The sequence below is a fragment of the Streptopelia decaocto genome, assembly GCF_964273445.1.
Source record: "Streptopelia decaocto genome assembly, chromosome: 1".
In the NCBI taxonomy this organism is placed as follows: domain Eukaryota; kingdom Metazoa; phylum Chordata; class Aves; order Columbiformes; family Columbidae; genus Streptopelia; species Streptopelia decaocto.
The window spans coordinates 85683960-85710169 of record NC_138663.1 but is presented as its reverse complement, the minus strand read 5'-3'; the positions used below and the strand labels follow the sequence as shown (position 1 = coordinate 85710169).

The 26210-nt window shown below is 44.8% G+C and overlaps 1 protein-coding gene across 1 annotated transcript; it reads left to right on the top strand.

The window, feature by feature from the left end:
- The first annotated feature begins 20 nt into the window (after nucleotides 1-20).
- NCAPD2 (non-SMC condensin I complex subunit D2) lies at nucleotides 21-26210 on the top strand. Its single transcript, XM_082043590.1, has 31 exons — nucleotides 21-311; nucleotides 423-498; nucleotides 634-692; nucleotides 1144-1325; nucleotides 1783-1922; nucleotides 2811-2938; nucleotides 3023-3146; nucleotides 3228-3375; nucleotides 3911-4108; nucleotides 4618-4752; nucleotides 5308-5392; nucleotides 6021-6195; nucleotides 6462-6583; nucleotides 7133-7342; nucleotides 9357-9531; nucleotides 11107-11191; nucleotides 11341-11474; nucleotides 12841-12973; nucleotides 14969-15053; nucleotides 15157-15321; nucleotides 15558-15772; nucleotides 17703-17814; nucleotides 18120-18243; nucleotides 18449-18604; nucleotides 18820-18997; nucleotides 20030-20124; nucleotides 22876-22956; nucleotides 25041-25227; nucleotides 25482-25608; nucleotides 25738-25896; nucleotides 26081-26210. Exons 1-31 carry the CDS (start codon nucleotides 182-184, stop codon nucleotides 26158-26160), a joined length of 4203 nt encoding a protein of 1400 aa, XP_081899716.1. The 5' UTR covers nucleotides 21-181; the 3' UTR covers nucleotides 26161-26210.

Sequence of the window (26210 nt, the reverse complement as noted above, 5' to 3'; positions counted from 1 at the left end):
ATGGGTGACGTAGCGCTAACGGTCGAAGGGAGGAGAGGCGCGATTGGGTGAGGCGTTGGGGCGCGGTTGCGCTGCTGGGCGCTGATAGGTTTGTGGAGGGGGGCGGGACGAATGCGGCCCGCGCGCGCTGTTTTGAGTGCCTGGGCCTGAAGCGGCGGCCTGTGGGGCTGTGTTGCGGACCATGGCGGCGGCCGACGCCTGGGAGTTTCACCTGCCCCTCGTCCCTACCGACCTGCTGCGGGACAGCGGCCCTGGGCGCTACGTGGTGCAGGACATTCTGCCCGCCCGCGAGCTGCCGCCCGCCCTCACAGGTAAGGCCAGACCCTACCCCCCACATACACCCTTCTGGGCCTGGTCCCGCTACCGGCTCACGGCCGCGACCGCCTGTGTCTTCCCGCGCCCCTCCCCGTGTTTCTCCGCAGCATTCCGGGCCGCCTTCCGGGCGCAGGGAGCGCTGGCGGTGCTGCAGCACTTCGACCCCATCTACAGCTTGCTCCAGTGAGTACAGAGCCATGAGCTTGGGGCCGGGGCTACTGGGGAAACTGGGACCAGAGAGGCTGGTGCACCCGGGCGCTCGCCTCTCTCCCTGATGCTGTTTACTCGCTGCTTTTAAGCACTCTGCTTGCCCTGCAGCCACTTCCAAGCTGTGGGGATTGCTGTGAAGGAGGATGCCCTGGAGCTGATGATGCAGGGTGGGTATCTGCTGTAACCAACAGGAGTGATCAAGAGGTTGTTCTCCTTTGGCAGTTCAATGATGACATAAAGGCTAATGTGACTTGACTAGCTGGGTTGCACCCTCGGCCCATTCCAGTAATACGGGTCTGTAATCTTGGTGAACAATGCTGAGCTGTGCATGTTCGCTGTAAGGGCAGGCCGACAAAAAGTCCCCTTCCCCATGTCCCTGGAAAATACATCTTTGGGATGCATCAGCTTTGCGTGAGTGTTTCTTTGAGCTGATATGGGGTTGTGGAGATAGGACAGGACAGCGCTTCCAAGGTTTGGGTTGCAGGGGGCAGCCCTTGTTACAGCTGTCAAGATGTGAGCACACATCTTTGGTAATCTGATGACTGCTCTAAGTCTCTAAAAGAGATGATGATTGAGGGGCCTGGCAAGGAGTGCTCATGGCTTTCTGCCTTCCTTCAGTGGCATCTCATCACTCCAATGAACTTCCTGCCATCTTGGGTGATTCTGGGCTGAGCCATTCTGACCGCGCTGCTCACCTCAACACTCTCAAGATGAACTGCTACTTGTTGGCTGGTCTGGTGGATGCCTTTGAAATGGAAACCTGCAGGAATGGTTTGTTGGAGGTGGATCCTGGTGGGAAGGTAGGTGAGGGGACTAGGGGGAAACTGAGGTGCTAAAAGTAGAAAATGTTGTAAGTTTGCTGAACTCTGTGGTATCTGTCAGATTAGACATGATGCCAGCAGGAGCAGTGCATAGTGTGAAGTGCTGGTATTTCTGTGAAATTGTACATGGAAAACAGACAAAGGACAATATGAGTCTAAACATCATCAGGGATTTTGATACTCAGGCCTCTTTTTCACTCTTCAGTGTCTGGCTAGTACTTAGTGTGCCAGTATTTTCTTAAGAGTTCCGTTCTGTGGTCAAAGATGACAACAACAGTCACTTGATATGGGCATATCAGCTTCTGATATGTCTCACTGTATGTCTAATGCTGTAGAATTTAACAGTAGTTTTCTTTTTGCAGGGAAACAGGGTAGTGATGGCTTTTTTTCTGTTGTCAAGTTGCTGATGTATCTCATTGTCTAATCTCGTTTCTAGAACAAGAAAAATCGTACCAAAACCTCTGGATCCGTGTGGGAAGAGGAGAGGGAGCCACTTTTACGGCTGCTCATGCAGCTGCTGCAGCTGGACCTCTGTCAGCTTTGGGGTGGTTCGGTGGTGGAAGAAGAGTTTGTCAGGTATTGGATGGAGTGGATGTAGAGGTGTGACGAGTGACTGGTTTTCTGGAAGGGAGACTTAAGTGTTAAATCTGCCAATGAAGTAGTATTACAGTCCTCTGTGGGGTGCATATCACTGGGAAACTGAGGAAACCATCTTGAGGCAAAAGTGGTGCATTAGGGTAGTTCCTTTTCCCTAGGTTTTTTGGTGGCAGAGATAAAATAAAAAATGTATTTGCAAGGTACAGCATAGAGCAGCTCAAGGTGGGTGCCTCCTGTGGAGGGACCCGCAGCAGAAAAAAACTTGGGACAATTATACCCCTATAATCCAAGCCCCCACCCCACACACGTCACTCTGGGCCAACAGCAAAATTAGAGTCTGGGGTCTCCCTATTCTTCATTCGATCCCTTAGTTTTTGTCAGGCAGGTTGTCAGTCAAAGTTCTGACATTCAGTTGCTATTTTGCACCTGCAGCTGGGGAAAATAAGCTCTTGGTAACAGCCAAAACATTCTTCTTTTTCTTGTCTTCTGTTCATTCTGTTAATTTACTTATTTCCAGTGATGCAGATCTACTTATCTTCTGAGGCCTTTTCTACTTGACGAAGCCAAAAGCTCACATGTTCACAGCTTGCAGAAGTTATGCTAAGCCAACTTACTTATGCTAAGGGCATTCTATATAAGCAGTATTTAAACAAGTTCTATAAGAAGCAATGTACTTACGAATGTGTTTAGGAATGACATAGTTTCCTCATATAGGCCTCTAAAAATCAACTGTTGTTTTCTCAATATTTTAAGGATACCGGAGAATCTCTCTGGTGTGAGAGGAATGTTTGCCTAGTGCAGTGTGCTTGAATGATGTTGGTGCAAGTTGTGACAGTGAGGTTCACTGTCTCTCTTCTGTGGCTTTAGCTTAGTGACAGGAAGCTGCTACCGTATCCTGGAGAATCCAAGTATTGGTCTTCAGAAGTACCGCGCCACACGGGAGACTGTGACACGTCTGCTCGCTATGGCTCTGAATCATTATGGTCACCAGTTCAGTGAGTTCCTACTCTTCTGTCATCTTCCTGAAGCTGTTCCCAGTTGCTTTCCCTGACCTCTTTCTTTCTTCTCATGTATGAAAGATGCCACTCTGAAGATCACACAGATGCTGCAGCACTTTGAACATGTAGCCTCAGTGTTTGCACAGGCTGTGAGCCTCTGGGCTACAGAGTATGGTCTGAAAAGCCTGGTGGGTGAATTGCTAAGGTAAGAAAAATACCCTGAGGTTTGTCCTTCTGTCCCTAGCAACTTGAGGTACCCTATTAATTGTGTCATCTTTCTGCACAGGGAAATTGGACAGAAATGTCCGCAGGATTCAGCTCGTGATGTTTCTGGAATGAAGGGCTATGCTATCTTCATATCTGAACTGGCTGAACAGATTCCAGCTCTGATGCTATCCAACATAAGTGTTCTCCTGTGTCACTTGGATGGGGAGGTACGTTTCCACAACATTACCTGTCCAGAGAAGTCAAGTGGTGGAGGTGCTGCTATCCAGTTTTTCTGTCCGAAAACAGAAACTCTTTCACTGAGAGGAAATAGCCAAAACCCTGCCCCTTGGAATAGGTTATGCCCTTACCTAAAAATGTGAAGGAAACAGAAACCATGACATCTACTATCTGGTTGTCACTCTCAGATATCAAAGAATGAGAGGCTGTTTGCTAGTCTGAGATCCCAGCTCTTGTCCCTTGTTCTTTGGTACTTAATGAGTTTGTCGTTGTGTTACTTTTTCTTGAACTGCCCTTAAAAGCTGTGTTTCTCATATCAATTCTTGGCTTCTGTGGACTCAGTTGAGTCCACTCTGTCTTGCAGGCACAGCCACGTTCACCCAAGATTAATAAAACGTTCATAATGGAGAAATTCACTTAAGGCTGCAGCCTGGGACTTAAAAGGCCCAACCTCTGGGCCATCTTTCCACTTGGCATATCAAGTTGTGTTTTTGTCTGTTCCTGGTTCAACAACTCTTTTTGCAGAGTTATATGATGCGAAATGCCATTCTGGCGGCTATGGCAGAAGTGCTGGTTCAGGTGCTGAATGGTGACCAGCTGGAGGAGGCTGCCCGTGGTACTCGGGACCAGTTCCTGAATATACTGCAGGCCCATGTCTGTGACATCAATGGATTTGTGCGCAGCCGTGTGCTGCAGCTTTTCACTCGAATTGTTCAATGCAAGGTAAGTCTGTGGTAGGGAAATGGTGTCACCTGGGTCATCCTTTCCCCTATTGTGTTTTCTAAGGGAATTTCTGTCATCCTGCTCTTTGCAGAGACTGAAGTTTCATAGAGAAAGGTGTTGTCCCTGTATACATTGTGTCTGCAATTCCTTTTTCCCAAGAGACCAGAGATCCTAGAGGTGAGGGGACTGGGGAATAGAAATTAAATTCTGCTCTTTGTGTCTGGGACAGACTAGAAGGAATCACACAGTACATAAGCTCTTTTTGGACATTGGTATGGGAAAATATCACCCATGCTAGATATGCTAAGACTCAACAGGACCCTGGATAACCTAATCTAAATCCTTGCTCTCAACAGAGTTCGGACCAGAAGACATCCAGAGGTCCCTTCAGACTTAAACTTTTCTACAAATCCTTGCCTTTTAGTACCTTAATAGGTCTGCAGTAAATAACTATTTGTGAGTCTCCAGGCCTTCTTGTTAACTTTGTCTGTGTTCTCATTATGTCCTAGGCCCTGCCTCTGACTCAGTTTCAGTCTGTGGTATCGCTGGCTGTTGGGCGTCTCAAAGACAAATCTGTGGTAGTAGTTAAAAATGCAATCCAACTCCTGGCTGCGTTTTTGTCCAACAATCCCTTCTCCTGCAAGGTAATTGCAACCATTGTGATGAATATGCTAGATGTCTGTTTGCAGGCTGAGTATCTGCAATGTGCTATAACCAGGGAAGCAGCTTTCCTGTGTCTTGTGGGAGGGACAACGTTAGCATTTGATTCTGTGGGTGCGAGCTTTCTGGTTTTCCCAGGTTCAGATCTTGCTTTCTCTGGCTCTTCCCTCTCTTGGTGTAATTGAAAGGGATGCTGGAGGCCAGGAAGGTTGTGCTTGATTGTGGAAAAACCTGCAGCAGTTTGATTTGAATCCATTGTGGGGTTTCTTTAGGATCAGAATTAGTCTTTTAGAATATTCTGCACAGGGCGACAGCTCTTTGTGTTTACTGCTCTTTCACCTGAGCTGAGCCTCAAACTGGCAATTTACAGTAGGTGCCATTCTAGGATGATGGCTGGAGCCTACTACTCCAGTTTCCAAAACCAGGGTTATCTGAGGGGCTCGAGATCTTAAAACAGAGAGTGGAAGAGAGAGAATTCTAGCATTTCAGAAAAAGGAGGATAAGTAACATATTTCTTATTTTCTTCCTGCCATCTTCAGTTGAGCTGTACTGACTTGGCTGAGCCACTGAAGAAAGAGGTGCAGAAGCTGCAGGAAATGAGGAACCATAGCAGATCCGCAGCAGGTAATTTCCCTTCTTCCTCTTTCCCCTTCGCAGGGCGTACCAGGGCTTATTTTTACTCATCTTAAATTTGCTCCTAGGTTGTGGTGGCTTTTATCTCAGATATTAACTCATGTGAGACGGTGAGGCCAGATAACTGGGATTAAATTCACAAGTTTTTTGTACAATGGTGTTATAAAGACTGTATGAATGTCCATATCTAGATCAAGAGTCCATTTAGCTAAATATCCTATTTTCAGGATGAGAACTGAAAATACCTATGAACACCCTCCCAGGTTTCCATTTTCAATGATTCAAGGACTGCTCAAGCCATAATTTTGGTTAAATATAAAATTAAACTTGAGTAGCTTTGGACCTGGTGCTGCCTACAAAATGATAAATAGCAAATGATGGTTCTCTCTTACCTGTCATTTTTTTTACTGTCTGTAGTTTCTTTTTTTTTTAATGCCAAAGAGTTCTTATCTGATCTTACGGCAGTCTGGGTGGGACCAGCAATGGGAATAGTGCCTGTCTGTAGATGAAAAATAAATAGTAGAATTCCTAAGTTCCAGATTAATTTCTCTCCCCATTTATGGTGTCATTTGAGTCTCTGTATTCTTTGTTTTCTCTCTTTTTTTTTTTTTTTTAATAGCTCCAGCGATCACCCCAGAGGAAGAGTGGGAGGCAATGCTGCCAGAAGTTAGGGCTGCCACACAGCAGCTCTTTCAACCACTGAAGGAAGAGGAAGAGGAGGTGCTGGAGGTTGAGGAAACAGTGGAGAGTATGTTGGAGCAAATCACTGGGCTGCTGAGGAAGCTGAATTACAAGTAAGAAGGCTCTGTAGTTTGAGAGAGTGTTTATCACAAAGGGGTGTGTTGGTCTCCAGTTCTTTGTTCAAGAAAGGTTTGAGCTCCAGGGTAGAGGGGTGATTTCCAGTAACATTACTCTGTAGGAAGGGATTGACTTGAGCACCAGCACAAGATGCTGGCAGGAGCTGCTTTCCCAGGTGTTCTGGGCAAAGTTGGATGATTTCCCTTGTGTTCTGCCCTAACGGCTTACCGATATTCTTCTCTTGGGCAATGTCATTGTCCAGGAGTGCGGCCCGCCTTACGCAGAAGGCCCTGTGTCGCTTCCAGGGGAAGGAGCCCTTCAGTGGTCTCGCAGAGGAAAACGAGGAGGCAACAATCCTGGGTGTTCTGAAGAGACTTTACACAGGTAACTATTTCAGATCACTCTCTTCCCGAAGTCCAAGCTGATGCCAGAGCTAGACCAAAACCCTCTGCAATGTCCTCCCTCTTCTTCTGACCTGTGTGGCTTAGTCTGCGTGTACTTGACAGTTCATAGAGCACCACCATATCTGGATCATTCACTTGTCTAGTGGCCTGACATTCTGGCTGGATCACAGTAGTCCTGTTGTTTCATTTCTGCTCGGAATCACTCAGTGTTCCCACTAGAAGTGCATTTCCAATACTTTAACTCGCATAATAACCACTGAGGGGAGTTTACCCCAACTGAACCATGCATTTCTCCACCCCTGCATTAAGGTGTCATTTCTGTAGTGCATCCCATTGTAGTACTGGAACTTGATCTACAGCATGTTGAGATTTTTGTCTTTGTAGCTAAATCTGATGGCAGAATTTGGATTTTTGTGGAAAACTTGCTCTTGGAAGATGTCACTATGGGGTGAAGATAGAAGGGTTGAAACCATGCCTGTTTCTCTTGTACCCTCAATACTGTTCACAAACAAGTGTTTGTGCTGTGCAGGCTCATGCCCAGGTGAGAACAGTGAGGATTCTCCACATATCAACAGTAATCCTAAGACTGCAGACATTGTACCAGAGGAGCAGCCTCAAACAGAGCTGATCAAACAGGAGATGTTGGTGCAATACCTGCAAGATGCTTACAACTTCTCAGTGAAAATCACAGAAGCCCTAAGCCTGATCAGCAAGATGATGTATGAAAACTGTGTCTCAGGTGAGTAAAGTAGCCATGGAACCCTTTCTCCCCTGTTCAGCGTTTCCAGATCTTTTCCCCTGCTGAATAGGCGACATGAGAGTGGTGGAGCTCTAGGGCAAGGGGAAAACATTGAAGGACCTGCTCTTCGCTGAGCAGATGTTACAGATGCTTCTAGAATGCTGGAACAGCAAACACCATCTACATGAGTGTCGTGAAGAGGTTACATTAGGGCATAAAAGGGCTTTTTAGGAATCCATTTTTTTTAAATATTGAGGTTGAAAATATTTTTAAAAGCCAGGTGACCAAAATGACTGAATTTATGGAGGCTGCCCCCATCCTGTGGAAGGGGAGGTATGGTCATAATCCCAGCCCAGATTCTCACAAAGAAAGCATGGCCAATGAAGTTGGGTTCTGTTACCTGCTCAATGCCCTGATGCAGCTTCAGATGTTATGCTGCCCACCAGAGGGGAACTGAGCAGCTTGTCTTGTTCACCTCACCTTTACTTAAACTTTATTCTGTAGCTAAAATTGATCCTGATCAACAGTTTCTATGGCTTGGTCCTTTTTAGTGCTGTAGTGAAAGGTAGTGATGAGTAGGCCTTTGAGTTAATTCAGCTATTCATATTTAATATTAGAACTGCTGTAACCAGTTAGACTTTTTTTTTTAAATGTTTATCATGAATCAGCACTCCCGAGGGGGCTGGGGCATGGAGGGGCACAGCTCTCCCATCCTCCCTGGCACATCCCCGTGCCAACCACTCACACAATGCTGGGGTACAGATGCATCTGGGCACTAAAACATGCTAGCTTCATGCAGACACTTCTGAGGCTTCATCTGTGTTAAGAACTCATGTGTTGGCCGTGATAAGCATGTGGGCTTCCCCAGTGAGGTTTCCATGTCATTACCACAAAAATGAACTTCTGAGTTGTGTCTTTCAGGCTGGAACTTCAAATAACCTGTAGAGAGTGCCCCTCACCCAATATTTAAACACCTGGGGTTTTGTTTATGTTTTTTTTATGGCTGCACAGATTTTGCTAACTTTCCACCTCCCTGTTGTCCTATGCTGTAGTGTAAGGAAGGCAAGTTGAGTGTCTGGAAAGGTGAGACATTTTAAGACATTGTCTCCATTTAGACATGGTATGCTGCTGGGTGGGGAGATAGTGTTTAAGTGATGCATGTGCTCAGATTTACAGTTTTTAATTAAGATTTAAGATTTAAAGACTTACCTTTATTTTTTCTGTTGCGAATATGTGTCTTGTGGTGTGAGTGGGGGCAGGGGAAGGATACCAGCTTTTCTGATGGGGATCTTAATTCAGATTTATAATCACAGAATCAGAGAATGTTAGGGATGGGAAGGGACATCGAAAGATCATCTAGTCCAATCCCCCTGCCGGAGCAGGAACACCTAGATGAGGTATAAGTTGAAACTTATACTGGTATAAGCTCCTACTTAACCAGAGGTCAGACTCTATGCTCATTGTACAGTCCTTCTAATCATTACTGTGACTCTCTTGTGAATGCTCTCCAACTTAATGGTTTTCTTGCCTTATGAGCAGAAGACTGGGCAGTGTATTTCAGGAGTAGTCAAAATGCAATCAAATACATTATTCCTTACCGCATTTATACATCAGATAGCTTAGTTCCTCTGGTTACAGCATTGCGCTGGGACTTACATTCAGCTGCTCTTGTCTGCTGTGACCATGAGATTTTTTTTTTTTTTTTTCCAAAGCTACTGTTTCACAGAGGAGAATTTTGTTCTTTCTCAAACATGCTCTCCATGCTTCTTCTCCTAACTGTATCACATTAGATTTTTACTGCAACATTGTTAACCTGTGCTGGTTTCCTCCAGGACATCTACATCTGTGTACTAGTGACCTCATTCTGACCTGAACCCTCTGCAGACAGTAGCAGCGATCTTAGACACTTGCAGAGCTTGCTGTGAGAGCAGTACACCTATGGATTTGTTTTGATGGCCTCTCTGATGGGGATTAGGAAATAACTGCACTAACGCAACTGTTCTTCTCTCCTCAGTGGTGCAGGAAGCCATTGAGTTCTTTGTGACAGTCTCGCAGTTTGGCATGCCCCAGGCACTACTTGGAGTCCGCAGGATGCTCCCCCTCATATGGTCAAAAGAGCCTGGTATTAAGGAGGCTGTGCTGAACGCCTACAGGCGGCTCTATCTGAGCCCCAGCGGGGATTCAGAGAGGTATGGCTTTGTCTAATTATAAGGTTGTTTTCCTTTTTCTTTCTTCTCTTCCCTCTCCCCATTTCTTCTTTTGGGGAGCTGTTGGGAAAACCAGTATGGACAAGAAGAGAAATGAAAGTTGCCACACTTTGTGCTGAGCTGAAACGTAAGGTTATATATCTGAGTATCCCAGTCTTTCTATGGGGTCTTCTGCTGAGCTTCTGTTCTTGGTTTGTCGTAGTGTTCATGTATAGGAAATCCATGCAGCAAAACTTCATGTGAGACCATATGGAAAGAGAAGCTGAGAATTATTTTAAATTACACTGTTATCAGGCACTCACACTTAACATTCTTATAAATTTCATTCTCATGCAAGGCACTGCACCAAGACACATGTGCTCAGATGATCTGAGTAGGGTCCTTGTGTGATAGGGAACAAGGAGTGTCACATATGAATGTTGGTTTTGTCAGTGGAGTTCTTGTTTGGCAACAATGAACTGATATTTTGGACAACCCTTTCGGGAGTCAACTGTTGTTATGGAGTCATCCCGTATCGAAGGGACTTTCATACTTTACTCTCTGGGCGAAGTTGTTGCCCATTGTCTATTACCACATTTTGGAAAGAGGAAAGGTATATAGTGTGGTCTAAAGTTGGAGCTTTCTGTTACCAGAGCTGTTTTCTTGCTGACAAGCCATGCATGCTGTGGCCTTATCTGAGTGTAGACATTCTACTTCTGACACATTCCTTGGTGTTTACTGGTTTTCTTACTATCAGTTGTGTCCTTGATTTTTCAATATACACAATTTCTTCATGCCTCCCACTGTACAAGGCTAGTTGTTACTATCATATAGGTGCTTTCACACACATTTCTATTTGTATTTAATTCAAACTCATCTTAAATGTTTTTGTAAAAAATCTCTGTGTGGCAGATGAGAGAATGTTAGTGTGGTCTTTGCTAATCTTTATAGAGGATTTGGGGGTGGGAGCTGTGTACCGCTTTCATGCTTGTTTCTTCTGCACTAGAGAGGAGCTGTGTCTCCTCTCTAGGGTGGCACTTTATATTTTTATTGGCACTTGGCCATGTGTAAATCCTATTGGATACACATTGACTCAGATAAGCATGATCCCTGGTGAGACTCACCGTACCTCACCCACATTTGTACCATCAGGGCAATAAAAAACACTCTCTGCTTCTTATTTCTTCTCAATAGTGTTGCCCGGCGAGGACTCCTGCAGTTTGAGCTCTGGCCTTATTTTTTCGTAGAAAGATTTTCAGTTTCTTGTGCTCTAGGGAGTAGTACTTGTGGTTGAAAGGAAAGTGGGAAGTGGGTGATGAGTGCCCCTTGTTGAGCCTTTGAGCACCAGGAAGAGCAGCAGTGGACTTCTGAGCCCATGTTGGGCTCGTTGAAACGTGAACTGGGTGACTTGGAAAGCTCCAGCTTGCGGAGGGAGAAGTTTTTCTGTCCCCAGGGATCAAGTCTGTTATTCAATATATGTTCTCAGCTCTCTGAATGGGAAAGTAATTGTGACAGTTGTTTTTTCTTTACCTTTTAATATTTTTAAAAATTTTTATTTTATTTTTTCCCCCTTCAAAGGGCCAGGGCCCAGAACTTGGTGCATTCTCTCTCTCTCATCATGGTGGATGCATCACTAGGAACAATACAGTGCTTAGAAGAAATAGTGAGTACTTGCCTTTCCTGGGTTTGGATTGCATTTGTGATCTTAAGTGTCCACTGTATTAAAGTGATAGTTATTGCAGTTAATGTCTTTGGTTTGAAGTCTGTCTTCCTTTGCTTCTCCCTACTTGTTTTATTGCATTTCCTTTCCAGCTCTCAGAGTTTGTGCAGGCAGATAAAATAAAGCCTGCTGTGATCCAGCTGCTTTGGGAGCGATTCACGGAAAAATCTCAGTGCTCGGAACTAGAACGACGTGCTGCTGTGATGCTGCTGGGGATGATGGCACGGTGAGCCCAGGGCCTGGTCTAACTCTGTGAGTGGGAGGATGTACAAGGAGTTGATTTTTATTGAAGAACTGTGGGTGCTGCATCAGCTGACCTTTTGTTCTGCAGCTTCAAAATTAGTAACCAGGTCATGGGGTAGTGAAGCCTGGAATTAAACAAAGTAGTGCTGAGTCCCACCAGCACAGTCTCTGAACAAGTATGATAGTGTTACATTCTTTGTGTTTTGAAAGCCCATCCCTCCTCAGGGTTTACTGTGTCACGGCTCTGCAGCTTTGTCTGTGTTTGGATAAGAACAGTGAGAAGCTGCTGAGTAGAGATGTCTGGAGCTTTTACCATGGAGGGAAATGAATCTGCTTCCCTTTCTGGGGGCAAAAAGAGTGTAATTGCACTATAAGGTTTTCTTTCCCTCGGTTTCCCAGCCCAGTAACCCTGTAGCATTTAGCTTACCCGCTGATTTCTTCTTGCTCTTCCTACTGCAGTCCTTCATCAGTCAAAAACAGGTCTGCATAATGATGATATTAAAGTTCTTGGATCTGGAATTGGAGCCAGTTCTGCAATTTGAGTATTAGATATTCTTTCCAAAGTATTTCTACCACCCCATCCCCTGTACATGTAGCAGAATTGCAGACACTGTCTCAAAATTAATATCCTTCCCTAAAATAACGTGATTTAAAGAAAACTATAGGTTTCTGGGGTATCCCATGAGATCCTGTGTGGAGTCCATGGTTATGTGTGTAAAATAAGAATAGCATCACCTTCTTCACAAATCTGCTAAAGGAGGTGATTTTGCTTTTGTCCTATAGTTATGAACTTTTTAGATTCTCTTTTTGAATGCATTAGATTCTGTTCTTGCCATCTTCACCCAGTTAATTGTATGTTCCTCAGAGCAGGCCTGCATAATTCTGCCTTTCGGAGACAGAAAGGGAGTTGTGTAGGCATGTTTTTTGTGGGGGGTGTTGTTTTGTTTTGTTTCCCACAGTAAGGGAGGAAGTGTCACACATCACCAGTCCTGAGTTGCTGGACTCTTTTCTGTTTTGCAAAGTTCTACTTTGTTCTTACCCTTTTAAGTTTTGCTCTTTTCTGATAAGGAGATTCAAGAATCTTCTTTCTTTGCAAAAAGACAGTGTGCCCAGTGCTGTTCACTTTGGAGAACCTACTCTCTTAGTGGAGTATAGATTATACTGGCTTCTGTGGAATATTGCTTGCTGCTCCTAGAGCTATATCTTGAGTCATTGGATGGATTTATTTTCCCCCTCTTACTCAAACCCCTGCCTTCTGTGAGGCACAAGGAGTATTTCTACCGGTTATGCGTATTCCTGTAAACTTTCAGCAGCAACTTCTGTAATACCCCATCCCTTCCATTCTGTAGGGGGAAGCCAGAGATCATAGGTAGCAACCTGGATGTCTTGGTGACAGTAGGGCTGTCTGACAAGGTATGTGAAGATTATTGCCTGGCTCAAGAAGTATGCAATGCTGTCTCCAAACTTGCCGGTAACTCTAAGGTAAGACTCTTAGCTTGTTCTTGAGGTCATCCAGAAATAGAGTTGTCCAGAAACAAAGAAGAGAGGGAAATGTTTTTTATTGAGAAGAGAGAGAAGTGATAAAGTTTCTACTGATTTTGAAATTAAGGAAGTTGAGACCATTCAGCAGCACTGTCTAGAAAGCTTAGCACACATCAGCGAACACATAATAAAAGCATTTTCATTAGGCAACAGGCTGAATTCAATTAGTAAAGAGTTCAGTGCACAAGAAAATATGTTTTTCTTTCAATTATTTTCCTCAGACTCTGAGTTCTAAGCTGATTTGTGTTTCCTCAACCATGAAGTCCTTTCCTCTACTGATGTTTTCTGGTGTTGTGATTCTTTTGCCCTCCCTATTAATTGATATTTGGGAGTGGTCAGCTGTACAGCTGAATATAAAACATGAAAGATTTTCAAACCTGCCCATGTTGTACTTACAACAGCATGGTGGTTGATGACTTCTTTGTCTGAAGAACAATTTATACTTTTTGAGGGTTTTTTTAATGCACTTGAAAAAAGAAAAAAACCTCTTTGTTTCTTCACTCAAGCATTTTGGGCATTTTGCTTCAGGCGTTCCAGCATAAAAGCAGCCCTCCTTCACACAGCACTGTCATTCTGCATTTGCACCTTCAACTGGGGATGTTACTACAGGACTTTCACAAGTTAATGTGTATTACAACATTCTTAAATGTCCTGAAGGTGACTGTAGTTCAATTTTAGGTTAACTCTGCATTTAAGTTTGTATGTGAGAAGGGACTGAACTGTAGATAGTTGAATGACTGTGGTATTAATAGCTCATCCTTTCCATTCCCCCTTCCTCCTGAAATATAGACCGTATAGACGGTAGGACTGTGAATTGAGAGATTTTTGTTTCCAGCTACTGAAAGCTGGTAAACCCTCAAGCAATAACTTGTTCTGGTCAAGTATATCTTGATTAGGCAGCCACAAATGTGCTAAGACATCTTGGGCATTGTCACTCATACTTGGTTTAATAGTTCTCTCAGTTATCTTATTCCATATTAAAACGTGGTGGGACTGATAAAGAGCACATGCAACAGCCTAAGTGTGAGGTGGTGTTGGATCCAGAGCTATCCTCTGTTATTCCTACTGATGATATTTTGCTTTTAAAAAGAACCTCATTTTTCTGGAGTTACTACTAGGCATGGGCATGTAGTTGACTTACTGTTGGTAACTGAAGATGCTCTAAAGGTCTCCCTCTTTGCTCACTGTGGAGAATGAGTAAATAACATCAGATTGTGAGAGAGTAATTTTGATATTTCACAGTATCACAGTATGTTTGGGATTGGAAGGGACCTCAAAAGATCATCTAGTCCAATCCCCCTGCTGGAGCAGGAATGCCTAGGTGAGGTCGCACAGGAACATATGTCCAGGTGGGTTTTGAATGTCTCCAGAGAAGGAGACTCCACAACCTCCCTGGGCAGCCTGTTCCAGTGCTCCGTCACCCTCACTGAGAAGAAGTTTTTTCTCAAATTTAAGTGGAACCTTTGTGTTCCCGCTTGATCCCATTACCCCTTGTCCTATCATTGTTTGCCACCGAGAAGAGCCTGGCTCCATCCTTGTGGCACTCACCCTTTATAAATATATAAACATTAATAAGGTCACCCCTCAGTCTCCTCTTCTCCAAACTAAAGAGACCCAGCTCCCTCAGCCTTTCTTCATAAGGGAGGTGCTCCACTCCCTTAATCATCTTTGTTTCTCAAAAGAGTTATTTTGATTTAAGATGAAGTAGTGGATCTCTCTGGGTTGGCCTGGGATCATCATGTAGTCAAGCTTCAAATCCACCCAGTGCTGCCACCATGCCTTCGAAAGAGACAGTGATGTCCCTGCTGTGTGTTTAGTTGCAGAGCAATACTGGTTGTCCCTGCCATAGGTTTGATTGGCATTGTGCACATAGCAAGGGAAGGGCATGGGGGGTTCTCCTATGTGGTAAGAGTAACTCATTTGTTCTCTCTGCAGCCAGCACTGGGGAAGAACATTGCACCTTTTCGGCTGCCACAGGACCACATGCTCTTTGGGTGCCTGCGTGAGGCTGTGAGTAAAGGTGAGCTCAAGTTAGCAGTAGGTTTGGAGGCGATAGAGTTGGGCTGTGAGACAGCCTGTGTTGTTGCTGATACTTGTGGTACATGGCTCCTTCTCCTCATCAGGCTTTGCTCGGGCAGACGGTCACTGGATCCCCTTCATGGAGGCAGCAATAAAGCTCATCTACCAGCTAGCAGAAGGGGCAGAGGAGATATGTGCTCACATCCTGCAGGTGTGCGCTCAGCAAGCTCTGGAGAAGCTGCAAGAGGCTGATGGGCCTGAGAACACTGGTGAGGAAAAAAGCTGGTGGAGGAAATTTTTTACCCATGGTTTCTAGTGCTGCAATTGGGTGGCCTAGAGTAACTGCATGAGGAGAGCAGGGCAAGAGAGGCTAGTGAAGCTGTGGGCGTGTCAGGGTGTGAACACTGCAAAAGAGTCTGGAGCATGGAGATGGGTTATACAGTGAGACTTGGCAGTAACTGATGGGAGAGGAGGTCACTGAACTGTAGTAATTTTTCTCCACTAGATCCAGGGGTTTCCCCTAGCAGAGTCTCTGGTGCTAGCAGTCTCCCCACATTCCTGCTCATGCATCTGGTGTCCCTTGTGGGACAGGTGGCAGTGCAGCATGTAGCATATTTGGAAGTGTCAGTGAGTGCAGAGCTACGCAGACGCCGCATCCTCAGAGAGCAGGAGAAGAACAAGAAGCATCCTAACAGCAGCGCGAAGAAGCAGAGACCCCAGGTAAGAACTGAGGAGTTTTTTTGTTTTTTCCTATGGGCAGCTCTTCTAGTGTCCCACCTAGTGTTCTATCTAGTGTCCCACCAGACTTCTGGAGAATGCACTCCTGAGGATGCACAAGGTCCAGGATAATGTGCACTTTTGGAATAGAAATGGACAAGCACCATGTGTTGGTCAGGATTGACAGGGAGAGCTGAGGTCTTTCAGTGACCCTGTTCAATAAAACTCTCATGCTGGTCTTGGCTTTTGAAGAGCCAGACAGGAGGGAATAAAGGCTGATGTGCTAGCCATGCTTATCCTTCTTCAAGTCAAACATTTGCTTTCCATCATCTCCTTTCTTACCAGTGCAATATTTTGTAATTACTGCTAGTGGTGAAGAACACCCTGAGTTTTAGAAAATAGCTTCTGGAACCTTATGCCATGGAGCTTGAGGGTCCTATCTTCTCTCAGGTAGTAATAACGAAAGTTTAATAGTAGCCTTCTTAACGGGATCTGTAAGATAGAAATACGCTATTTGGTTAGGTCTGTCTTGGAACATTTCACAGTATCACAGTATGTTTGGGATTGGAAGGGACCTCAAAAGATCATCTAGTTCAATCCCCCTACTGGAGCAGGAACGCCTAGGTGAAGTCGCACAGGAACATGTCCAGGCGGGTTTTGAATGTCTCCAGCAAAGGAGACTCCACAACCCCCCTGGGCAGCCTGTTCCAGTGCTCTGGCACCCTCACTGTGAAGAAGTTTTTTCTCAAATTTAAGTGGAACCTTTGTGTTCCCGCTTGATCCCATTACCCCTTGTCCTATCATTGTTTGCCACCGAGAAGAGCCTGGCTCCATCCTCGTGGCACTCATCCTTTATAAATATATAAACATTAATAAGGTCACCCCTCAGTCTCCTCTTCTCCAAACTAAAGAGACCCAGATCCCTCAGCCTTTCCTCATAAGGGAGACGCTCCACTCCCTTAATCATCTTTGTTGCCCTACGCTGGACCCTCTCCAGCAGTTCCCTGTCCTTCTTGAACTGAGAGGCCCAGAACTGGACACAATATTCCAGATGTGGTCTCACCAGGGCAGAGTAGAGGGGAAGGAGAACCTCTCTCGATCTACTAACCACCCCCCTTCTAATACACCCCAGGATGCCATTGGCCTTCCTGGCCACAAGGGCACAGTGCTGGCTCATGGTCATCCTGTTGTCCACCAGGACCCCCAGGTCCCTTTCGCCTACACTGCTCTCTAATATGTAATTTCCCAACCTATACTGGAACCTGGGAGTGTATAGTCCAGAGTGTAGCGATGCTGAGTTTATTAGGTAAGAATAGAGAAAAATGTGTGTTCCTGGGTATCCGGTCTCTGTTAGCTGCCTACAGTGCTGTGTCCAGAGAAATTTGTAGTTAATTTCCTCATCCACCCTGCATATATGTGCCACTACCATTGCCCACACAGAAGGAAGTTACTATGAGATTTTTTCCAAGAAGCAGCAGTTGGATGCAGATTTGGTCACCATGCAACGCCCATGTCTCATGTTGCTTTTGCCTTGCTGCAAGGTTTCCCATCATCTGGCTCACAAGATCAACAATTCAAAGGCTGCTTTGAACTTCTTGCTTTTGGGATTTGCATGTCCCTTAAGCTATGCCAGACTCTGACACTGATGCCAGATATGTCCTACGTCTGTCTCAGCTTAGTAGTGTGAGTGGCTTAGGCTTTCTTTTCGTTGGTGTTCTGTGGCATGTGGACTAGCAAATCCTGGACTACACTTCACAGGCTCATTCAGATCTGAGGGAAAAGCAGGTTATAAAACTCTCCATCAGTCTGTTGTTCTCAGCTCTAGTCATGCTGCTGGTAACATCCATGCATCTCTTGCCCAAGAGAAGAGCACTTCATGAAGGAAGGGGTTATCATTGCCTGTCACCTTTTCACAGTCTTCCTTTCTGCCCAGAGCACAGGAAATGAGACCACTATGGAGGAGGAGCTGGGCCTCGTGGGAGCCTCAGCTGATGACACCGAGGCTGAGCTCATCCGCAATATTTGTGAAACAGAACTTCTAGATGGTAAGTGTGGCTGCCAGCAAGGAGCACTGGCTCTGGCTGCCTGTGTGAAAGAACAGGTACGATGGGTAACAGATCCAGGACAAAGGCTATTGCCTTCAGAAGGAAATGCTGCCATTTTTGTCCAGTGTCTGTTTCTATGTGGGCTGCCTGTTTCTTTGCTCTGCCACTCTGGAGGTGGTTTTTCAATGCTGAATCAAACAGTTTCTGTAATCTGCAGAAGTTCTGGGATAAATTGAGTAACTGTTCTTAAAGAGAGATGTGCAAACACGGCTCTCATACTTGCTGTCTTCATCCCCACTCTCTAGGGAAGCACCTGTTCTCTGTCGTTGTTCCACTGGTGCTCAAGATCTGCAACAACCCTGGGCTTTACAGTGATTCGGCACTCTTAGCTGCTGCAGCCTTGGCCTTTGGCAAAGTCTGCATGATCAGGTAACACCTAGTCGTGCTGGTGTTCATTTCCCAGCCTTCCTAATACTAAAGTACAAGCAAATGTTGCAAGTCCTTTCCTGTGGAGAGAGCAAACACAAAAGAGTGTTCATAGATTTTTGGGTTGGGAGTGGCTTTGTGTGTCTCTGCTCTCTGAGAGATGGGATTTTGGTATCTATGTCGTCTTCTCTGTACCCTGTCCTGTCAGCTCTGAGTTCTGCGACTCCCACTTGCGCCTGCTGTTCACTATGATGGAGAAGTCCACTCTGCCTGCTGTGAGATCCAACCTCATTATTGCAGCAGGAGATCTGGCCATCCGTTTCCCCAACCTGCTGGAGCCTTGGACGTCGCATCTCTATGCCAGGTAATGCTATGCTCATTGCTGGGAGAGGATAGGTGATGAGAGCTCTGTGGAAGGGTCACACTGGGCCTCCAGAGGGTGAAAATGGTCCAGGAAGCCAAATCTGAAGGTGTCAGTGCACGGAGACAACAGCCCTGGGCTGTGGAGTAGGCTGTCATGGGTATTGGGAACATAGAGATACTCAGCTGCTTTCTGCAGTACCTATGTTTTTCTCTCAGGTTGCGGGACCCCTGCCCAAGCGTGAGGCAGACGGCTGCACTGGTGATGACTCACCTTATCCTCAAAGACATGGTAAAGGTGAAAGGCCAAGTAAGCGAAATGGCAACTCTGCTAATAGACCCAGAGGAAGCAATCATGGGAGTGGCTCAAAACTTTTTCAGTGAACTCTCCAAAAAGGCAAGTGGATGCTCAGGGCCCTTCAAGAGAGGGGAAGAGCTGGTGGAGGTTGAGTCAATAACACAAGTTGAGTCCTGGAGAAGGTGTGTCAGTGGTGTAGAGCAGCTCTCTATCCCTCTGTGTTGCCTAAATGAGGGTAGATCAAGGACACTTTTCAACACAAGTTTTGTTTCAACTCTGATGTTGCTGAATTTTACTTCATCCATTCACATCAGAAGGCAGGCTCCAAAACAGTGCCTTGTCCTTTTGCTTTCTTGTCTATGCCTAGCACAGGGTTGGGAACAGGTTTCTGCAGTTTACCTTTAGACTTAACAACAGAGTTCCCTGACCGTATGGTTCAGGCAGTGCATTATCTCTGAAACCTTTCAAAGTTGTTCTTGGCTGCGTGACATTGAGACACTTAAAGTGAAGCAGGTAAAAACAGTAGCAGCATTGCCCCATACACTGCTCATTCAACATGAAGGCTGCTGCAGGCCCTTCAGAGTTTGAGATTTACTGCCTGAGAAACCGCAGTGATATTGGGGCTTTACTATCTTGGCTTGCTCTGTTAAAAGCAGAGCCAGCCACCTAACTGCACTGAATTCTTATCTCTGCAGTGTCTATGACAAAACCATGTAAAAATAGTGGGAAAGGGAATCTGGATTGGGTCTTTTCAGGCAAGATCAGAGACAGTTCCTTGGCCTGAACTGCTGTGCAAGATTCCTTAATCAGGAAGCTTTTTCTGTTGGGTTGTGACAAGGTTGGAAAGGAAAGAAACTGCATCCAAGTCTGCCAAAGACCAGAGATGTTGCAAACCAAGGGTTGCAGTTGTTGTTATCCTGTTGGTTGTTTCTTTCCCTCCTTAGCTTCAGCCAAGTAGTCCTGGTTAGCTTTCGCTGGCAGTATACAGCTGATTTCAAAAAGCTGGTGTTTTCAATAAGTAGATTTGGGATGGGGAGGAAGGAGGTAATTTTAAGTGGGCAGCTTATCTGGCTTGACTCAAGCCATCCTTTGTAATTCTTTACCTCATGTAGAACCTTCTGTTCTGCACAGGGTAATGCCATCTATAACCTGCTTCCAGATGTAATCAGTCATCTCTCAGATCCTGACTGTGGCATAGAGGAGGAATCCTTCCATGCTATTATGAGGTATTCTGGGGTTAATGAAATCTCTTTTGACCAGAACTATGTTTATGCAAAGTGAGGGTGCCAGATCCAGGGAAGACGAACTACAGTGACATACAAAATGCTTTTTCAGTTGTTCTCCTTGATCTTTTTCAGTCTGTGTCTGCAATGTAGTCATGCTGAGGGGAATCGATTCTAAATCCACATAGTTGGGAGTGAGGAGAGACTCCATAGAGTTTCCACTAGCTCATTCAAAATTACTTTCGCTCTAGAAAAGGAAATCTGTTGGTTTTATGCATGGGAACATGTATATACAACATCAGGAGAACACAACAGATTTGAAAGACTCAGCTGCCTTTGTCATTTTGGTGGCCTGCTGGAGTTTAGTAAAGCTGTAATTAAAGTGACAGATTTGTGTTCGAGTTGTTTGGTTTTGTTTGTTTGAGTTGAGGGCTTTTTTTGTTTTGTGGGTTTTTTTGTTGTTGTTTTGGTGGTAGTGGTTTTGTTTGTTTGTTTTCAAGAATGCCTCCATAGTATAGAGATACATTGAAATATTTTAATCTGAGGGCATCAGCTGCTCATAGACAGCATGAAGAATGTCTTTAGTGGTAAATTACAGAAATTTTCCTTTCATATCTGAAACTTAACCACAGGAGGAATTTTCTGAATTGCCTGAATCCCTGTAGATTGCAGAGGGGAGTGTTGGACAAAACAAAAGTATTGCTGTTGCTGAAGAGAGGAACAATAACGTCTCCAGTGTTTTTTTCAACTAGAGTCTTTCTGTCCACGAGACTCTAGTGCATTTAGAAAGGGGGATGTATTTCAGACAGGTAAGAGTTGCAAGGCACAGAAAGTGTCTATTAGTGAGGCTGAAATTGAGACTGAAAACAATGTATGGCTGCAAAAGTATATGTATGTTTTGCTTCAGCTTTCAGTACAGAGGGTACTGTGAAATAATTGGAAATACAGCACATGGCTACTGACAGCACATATAAAAGGGGAAGTTAGTGTCTGATGTGGAAGCAAATCATCAGAGAACCCTGAAGAAGGCATGTATGAAAAGAATGGGACATAATCCTTGAATTTTCAGTACAATTTTTAATAAATGTCAAACTGGAGGTGTTGCCACAGACCTAGAGAATAAATGTGATTAATGTGGTTAAAACAGCTATAGATGGACTTTTCTGACTTCCAACAGCATGCAGGGAGAGAGCTGGAGGTGCGTGGCAAATAAGAGAAAAGGCAGTATTGATTTAACAAAATAGACCAGGTATCAAGTTAGTTTAAAGCTAATTAATTTTAAAGAAGACATGATCATCAGTGTACCACATTATATCCTTTAAATCAGAAAAAAGCAGAGAGTAATTGAAACTGAACTATTTCCCTGTGTAGTACTATAGAAAATGCTTACATTGTGGAGAGGATCCATCTTAACTTGGAAACTATGGTGGACGAAGTACATGCTAGGAAGGAAGCAGTGGCTTATGCTGCAGGAATACTTGCCAGACTGGAGAATAGAGAAGTGTAAAAAAGATTGGGGTAGTAGGGGGAGCATCACTGTTAAAGGACTAACTTGTGCAGAATGAGAGGGTTACAGTAATAACCAAGATTAAAACTAGCAGAAAAATGTCTAAGATTGAATGTTTAGAAATTGTTTAACCTCTGCTGCAAAGCTATGGCTGAAGTTAGAGATACTTCCCACTTGCTGTTTTAGCAGTCAAGTTATTTCTGGTTTACATATAGGGAAGCGTAGGAAATGCTGGTGAGACCTTGCCTGGAATGCTGCCACAGTTCTGGTCACTTAAAGAAAGATGAGTTGATGCTGGAAAAAATGCAAAGGGAGGACTACTGAGGATCTGGTCTCTGTTCCGTATCTTAGAAGAGCAGCTTGGTGTTGGTGGTTGTAGACATAGCAAAGACTGAAGAGGATGTGCTTAGAGCAGTTACATCAAGGCCAGTGGCAACCTGATTGAGCTTGAGTTAGCAGAAATGGTGGTACAAGAAAAAGAGAGGCCATCAGGACCTTCTTAATAAATAGAAGTTGTTCAGTGATTTCTGTAATGACATCATGCAAAATGTAGAAGTATTTAACTGTGTTAAAGTCCATCTCTCTTTATTCCTCAGCATTTAAGTTCTGTTAGACTTCGTTTCCACTTTAGTGCAAAGTAACTCTCACTTTTGCCTGGATCCAAAATACAGCAACATACCTTCAAGAAACATAATGAAAGAAAAAAGTCACAGGAACAGTTTTGAGGGAAAAAACCTGCATGTCACCCTGTTCCCCTCAAGGTCTGCTTGTAAGACATACTAGTCTGCCCGTGCAACTTGAGAAGTGAGGAGATTGTCTGGAGGTGTTGCATACTCCTGAAACTGGATGGAAGGAGCTGATCAAAAGTTGACACTGCAGACTTCCATCCAGTGTCCCTCCTACCTCAGACCCCAAACAGATATTAGCACTTCTCACTCCAGGCCTGCCAGGGTTTTTGCTCTAGCTGGATTTCTTCATTTAAACCTAGGGAGGTGTTATTATGCAAACATGCTGCTTTAATTATACATGATGTCATAGCAGCTGTCCCCCAACAGGTACTGTGATTACTATTTGAAAGGTATATAGGCTTATAGCTTCAACTGAACCAAGTCTGAGGCATGCAGAGCTCTCTTGTCTTCTTTTGAAGATCAGCCAACTGATAGCATAGCTGCAAGCATCCCGTGGTGTAGGCAGAAATGGGGTTTCCTCTCTGGGCTCTTAACTTCATCATTTTTTTTCCTTTGCAGACATCTCTTCTCATATATCACCAAAGACAAACAGACAGAGAGCTTGGTGGAGAAACTTTGTCAGCGATTCCGGACTGCCAGGTGGGTTCTAATCCTAATTTTCCTGACAAGCAGGTCTGCTTCTTGGGAATTGTTAGAAGAAACTACCTTGTGTACAGTGCTTTTAACAGGTTCCCATCATGTTCTTTATGTGGCAAAGTGACAAATGCTGAGAGAACCTGCATTAGGTCCCTTTTTTTTTTTTTTCCTTCCTATCTTCCTCCTAAAAATATATTAATAAATATGTATATATTAAGGCTCCTGGTCTTACTACACTGTTATTGGCCCCTGTCCCCTCCCACCTTTCTTAGGGAAAATGTTTTGTGACAATTTAGATCTTCATTACAGCTGAGCAAGGACACACCCCATGTGGGGGTTTTATGCACCTCTGTGGTCCTTTCCCTTGTATCTCGGCTGAGAAACTGGTGTGTTCAACTGGGAAGCTGGGGTGTCCCCAGCAGTCCTGCCTGGGGTGATCTCAACTATCTGGTTGATTTAGACCTGTCCTTGTTCTGCGTGCGTGGGCTGTGCAGAACTAACTCAATGCCTCAGACTTCGTTTTCTTATTCGAGGGCTTGTGCCACTCTGTGCTTATGCCTTTGCTCTGCTCTGTCTGTGAGATGTGTATGTCTTGCTCATGGTGCTGATTACAGAGTAAAGAGTGCAGAACCCATCCCATGAATCTGAGATATTGTTTTGCTTCCTGAGTTTTGAGGGGTTTTTTTGTTGTCACTCCTTTTCCCAAGCTGTAACCTCACTGACACAGACGTACAGATGTACTTTCTTTCTTTTTTTTTTTCCCCCAAGATAGTAGAAATTTATCTGCCTCTGTCAGGTACTTTCAGTGGTATCTTCATCCACTTGATGAAGATGCACTTCCACTGGATTTGATGCACCCTGCCTTCCTCCATTCCTGTGGTTTTCCTTCTCCCTTGTTGTGGGTTTGCCCTTGAGGTTTAAGCTGTGTCTGCTTATCTTGGCCATTTGTACACAGTGCCTGGGCATGTGACCTGCTCAGCTGCCTCAGGGGTTGCATATTCCCCAGAAATATTTGGATTTTATTTCCTGAGATGGAGTAGAAAGCGGCCTCTCTTTCCAAAATTGCCTCCTGGGAACACTGGTGAGCTCTTCACATTTGTAAAGAACCATCTGTGTGTAAGCCATGTGTAGCCTTTACTAAAATGCCCTAATATTTCTATACCACAAAGATGATCACTTTAATGCACGCTATCAGTAATGCTAGAGCAAGGCTCTCCAGGTTAAAACAGGAGTTTATCAGAAAAGATTTTGCAGCCGCCATCATGCTGCTCAGCTTTTCTGGAGCTCTAAATGTAGCAACCTGCCAAGTATCATTCAGACTTTAGACATGGAAGCAACTGGATGCTGCAGCTTTGTTCTCCATCTGTCTGTGTTTGAACAGTGCATTCTGAGAGGGTATATGCAAGACCAACTTCTGGCCCTCTGGTTTGTATATATTAATAATAAGGGCTTTGGCCTAGCTTTTTTTTCCCTTACATTCCACCACAGTGAGCTACATTAAGAATGTTAGTTTGCCTTTCTTTTGTTTTCGGTAACTACTTCTGGAATTGAAATGTGTCCTTTTTGAAACAGCAGTTGTCATCTGTTCACTTTGTACCTTAATGAAAATGGCCTTCTTTATGTAACTGGCCTGTCACTGGGCAGGAAAAAAGAAAAGAGAGAACAACAAGTAAAACTTCTGCTTGAAAATATCTCAAACATGCAAAAATGACTAGCCAGGGTTGTTTATTATTCAGTTGAAATAAGGCCCTTCAAGAAGAGTCCTCACCTCACAGTGTATTATTGCCAGCTAGGAGGAAAAAACTTCTCAAGCTTTTTAAACGAGGGACTGTATTCTCTAACAATGAAGCCTTCATGTTTGTCTGACAGACACTAACTCAGTGTCTTTGATGGAATACAGTGGTGGTTGTGAAGTGGTTAGTATGGTATGGCCTTTAACTGACCTGTAACAGAACAACCTGAATCTCATGTTCTGCGGGGCAGAAGCACCTGCAGGAAATGCTTCATCCTCATGTGCTGTGCTTCTAGGTAGGATGTGCACATCCTTACGCATCCCTTTTCATAAGAGCAATCTTTGTCTTTCCTAGAACTGAGCGTCAGTATCGGGATCTGTCCCACTGCCTCGCTCTGCTTCCCCTCTCAGAACGGGGCCTTCACAAGCTGCAGGACAACTTTGACTGCTTTGCGGACAAGCTCCAAGACCCGGCTGTCTACAGTTGTTTCCAAACTGTGCTGGCTCGATTCCGCAGAGCAGGCAGCAAACCCGAGACTAAAGTAAGGATGGGTGGCAAGTGTCCAGGCCAATAAAACGACTTCTTTTTATACACGATGATTGGGAAAGCCTTGTAGTTTTCCATGTTAAGCAGGCTCCTCCTTGGCCCCAACAATTTATCAGAGAACTTGGTGACAATTCTGCTACAGATGTAACACTTCTCTCCCCACCCTTTCCACGCTTTCTTTTGTCTTTTTTTTATTCCTTTTTTTCTTCTTTTTTACCCCACTCTGTTACAACATTACATCTCCATCAGGTTCTGGCTGAAGAGCTGGAGCAGAAGCTGTCAGCCGCCCGAAACCGAGGGCTGGATTCAGCAGAAACATGCCAGGAAGGTAGTCAATCTCCAGTGCCAGAGCCGGCCAAGCAGAAACCAACAGGAAGTACGTTCCTTTTGTGAGACTGCAGCCTTCCCCTGATCCTGCAGTCCAGCAGAGACACCTAGGGACTTTTCCCTACGTGACCCTTACAGACAGAATGGCCGCTACCTTTATATCTCTTTTTCTTGGCAGGTTCACGTCGCCAGCCCCTGAGCACAGCCAACAGGGATGAAGATTTTGTCACACCCCAGCCTCGCACTCTCCGAAACCATAAGCGTTCCCAAAAACGCCCTCCACCCAAGAAAGCTGTTATTGCTTTCTCCAGTGATGAGGAGAACAGCTCTGAGGATGGTAAGGCACTGTACATGTATGCTCAAAAGGTGAAAGTGGGGGAAGACTATAGATTTGGCCCATCAGGGATGTTCCTTTGGTAATGGGCAGGTGTGTGGGGGTTCAGAGGGCTGCTTAGGTTGCCTGTAGCTTTCTCTCTTTAAGGCAGTGGAGTGTTGGTTATTGACACATTTTACTCCTTTAGAGCTATTGGGAAAACTGGAGGAGGAAACCCCCACGAAAACAACTCCCATCACCAGATCTTCAGTCTCCAGGCTGCGCTAAGGGAACCATCTGCTACTGTCTTTAATGAAAAATAAAACTTGGTTTATGCA

Coding starts and splice junctions, on each gene's coding strand:
- NCAPD2 (XM_082043590.1), top strand. CDS start 182: ATGGCGGCGGCCGACGCCTGGGAGTTTCACCTGCCCCTCGTCCCTACC. Junction 4,109..4,617: donor CTCGAATTGTTCAATGCAAG/GTAAGTCTGTGG, acceptor ATTATGTCCTAG/GCCCTGCCTCTGACTCAGTT. Junction 12,974..14,968: donor AACTTGCCGGTAACTCTAAG/GTAAGACTCTTA, acceptor TTCTCTCTGCAG/CCAGCACTGGGGAAGAACAT.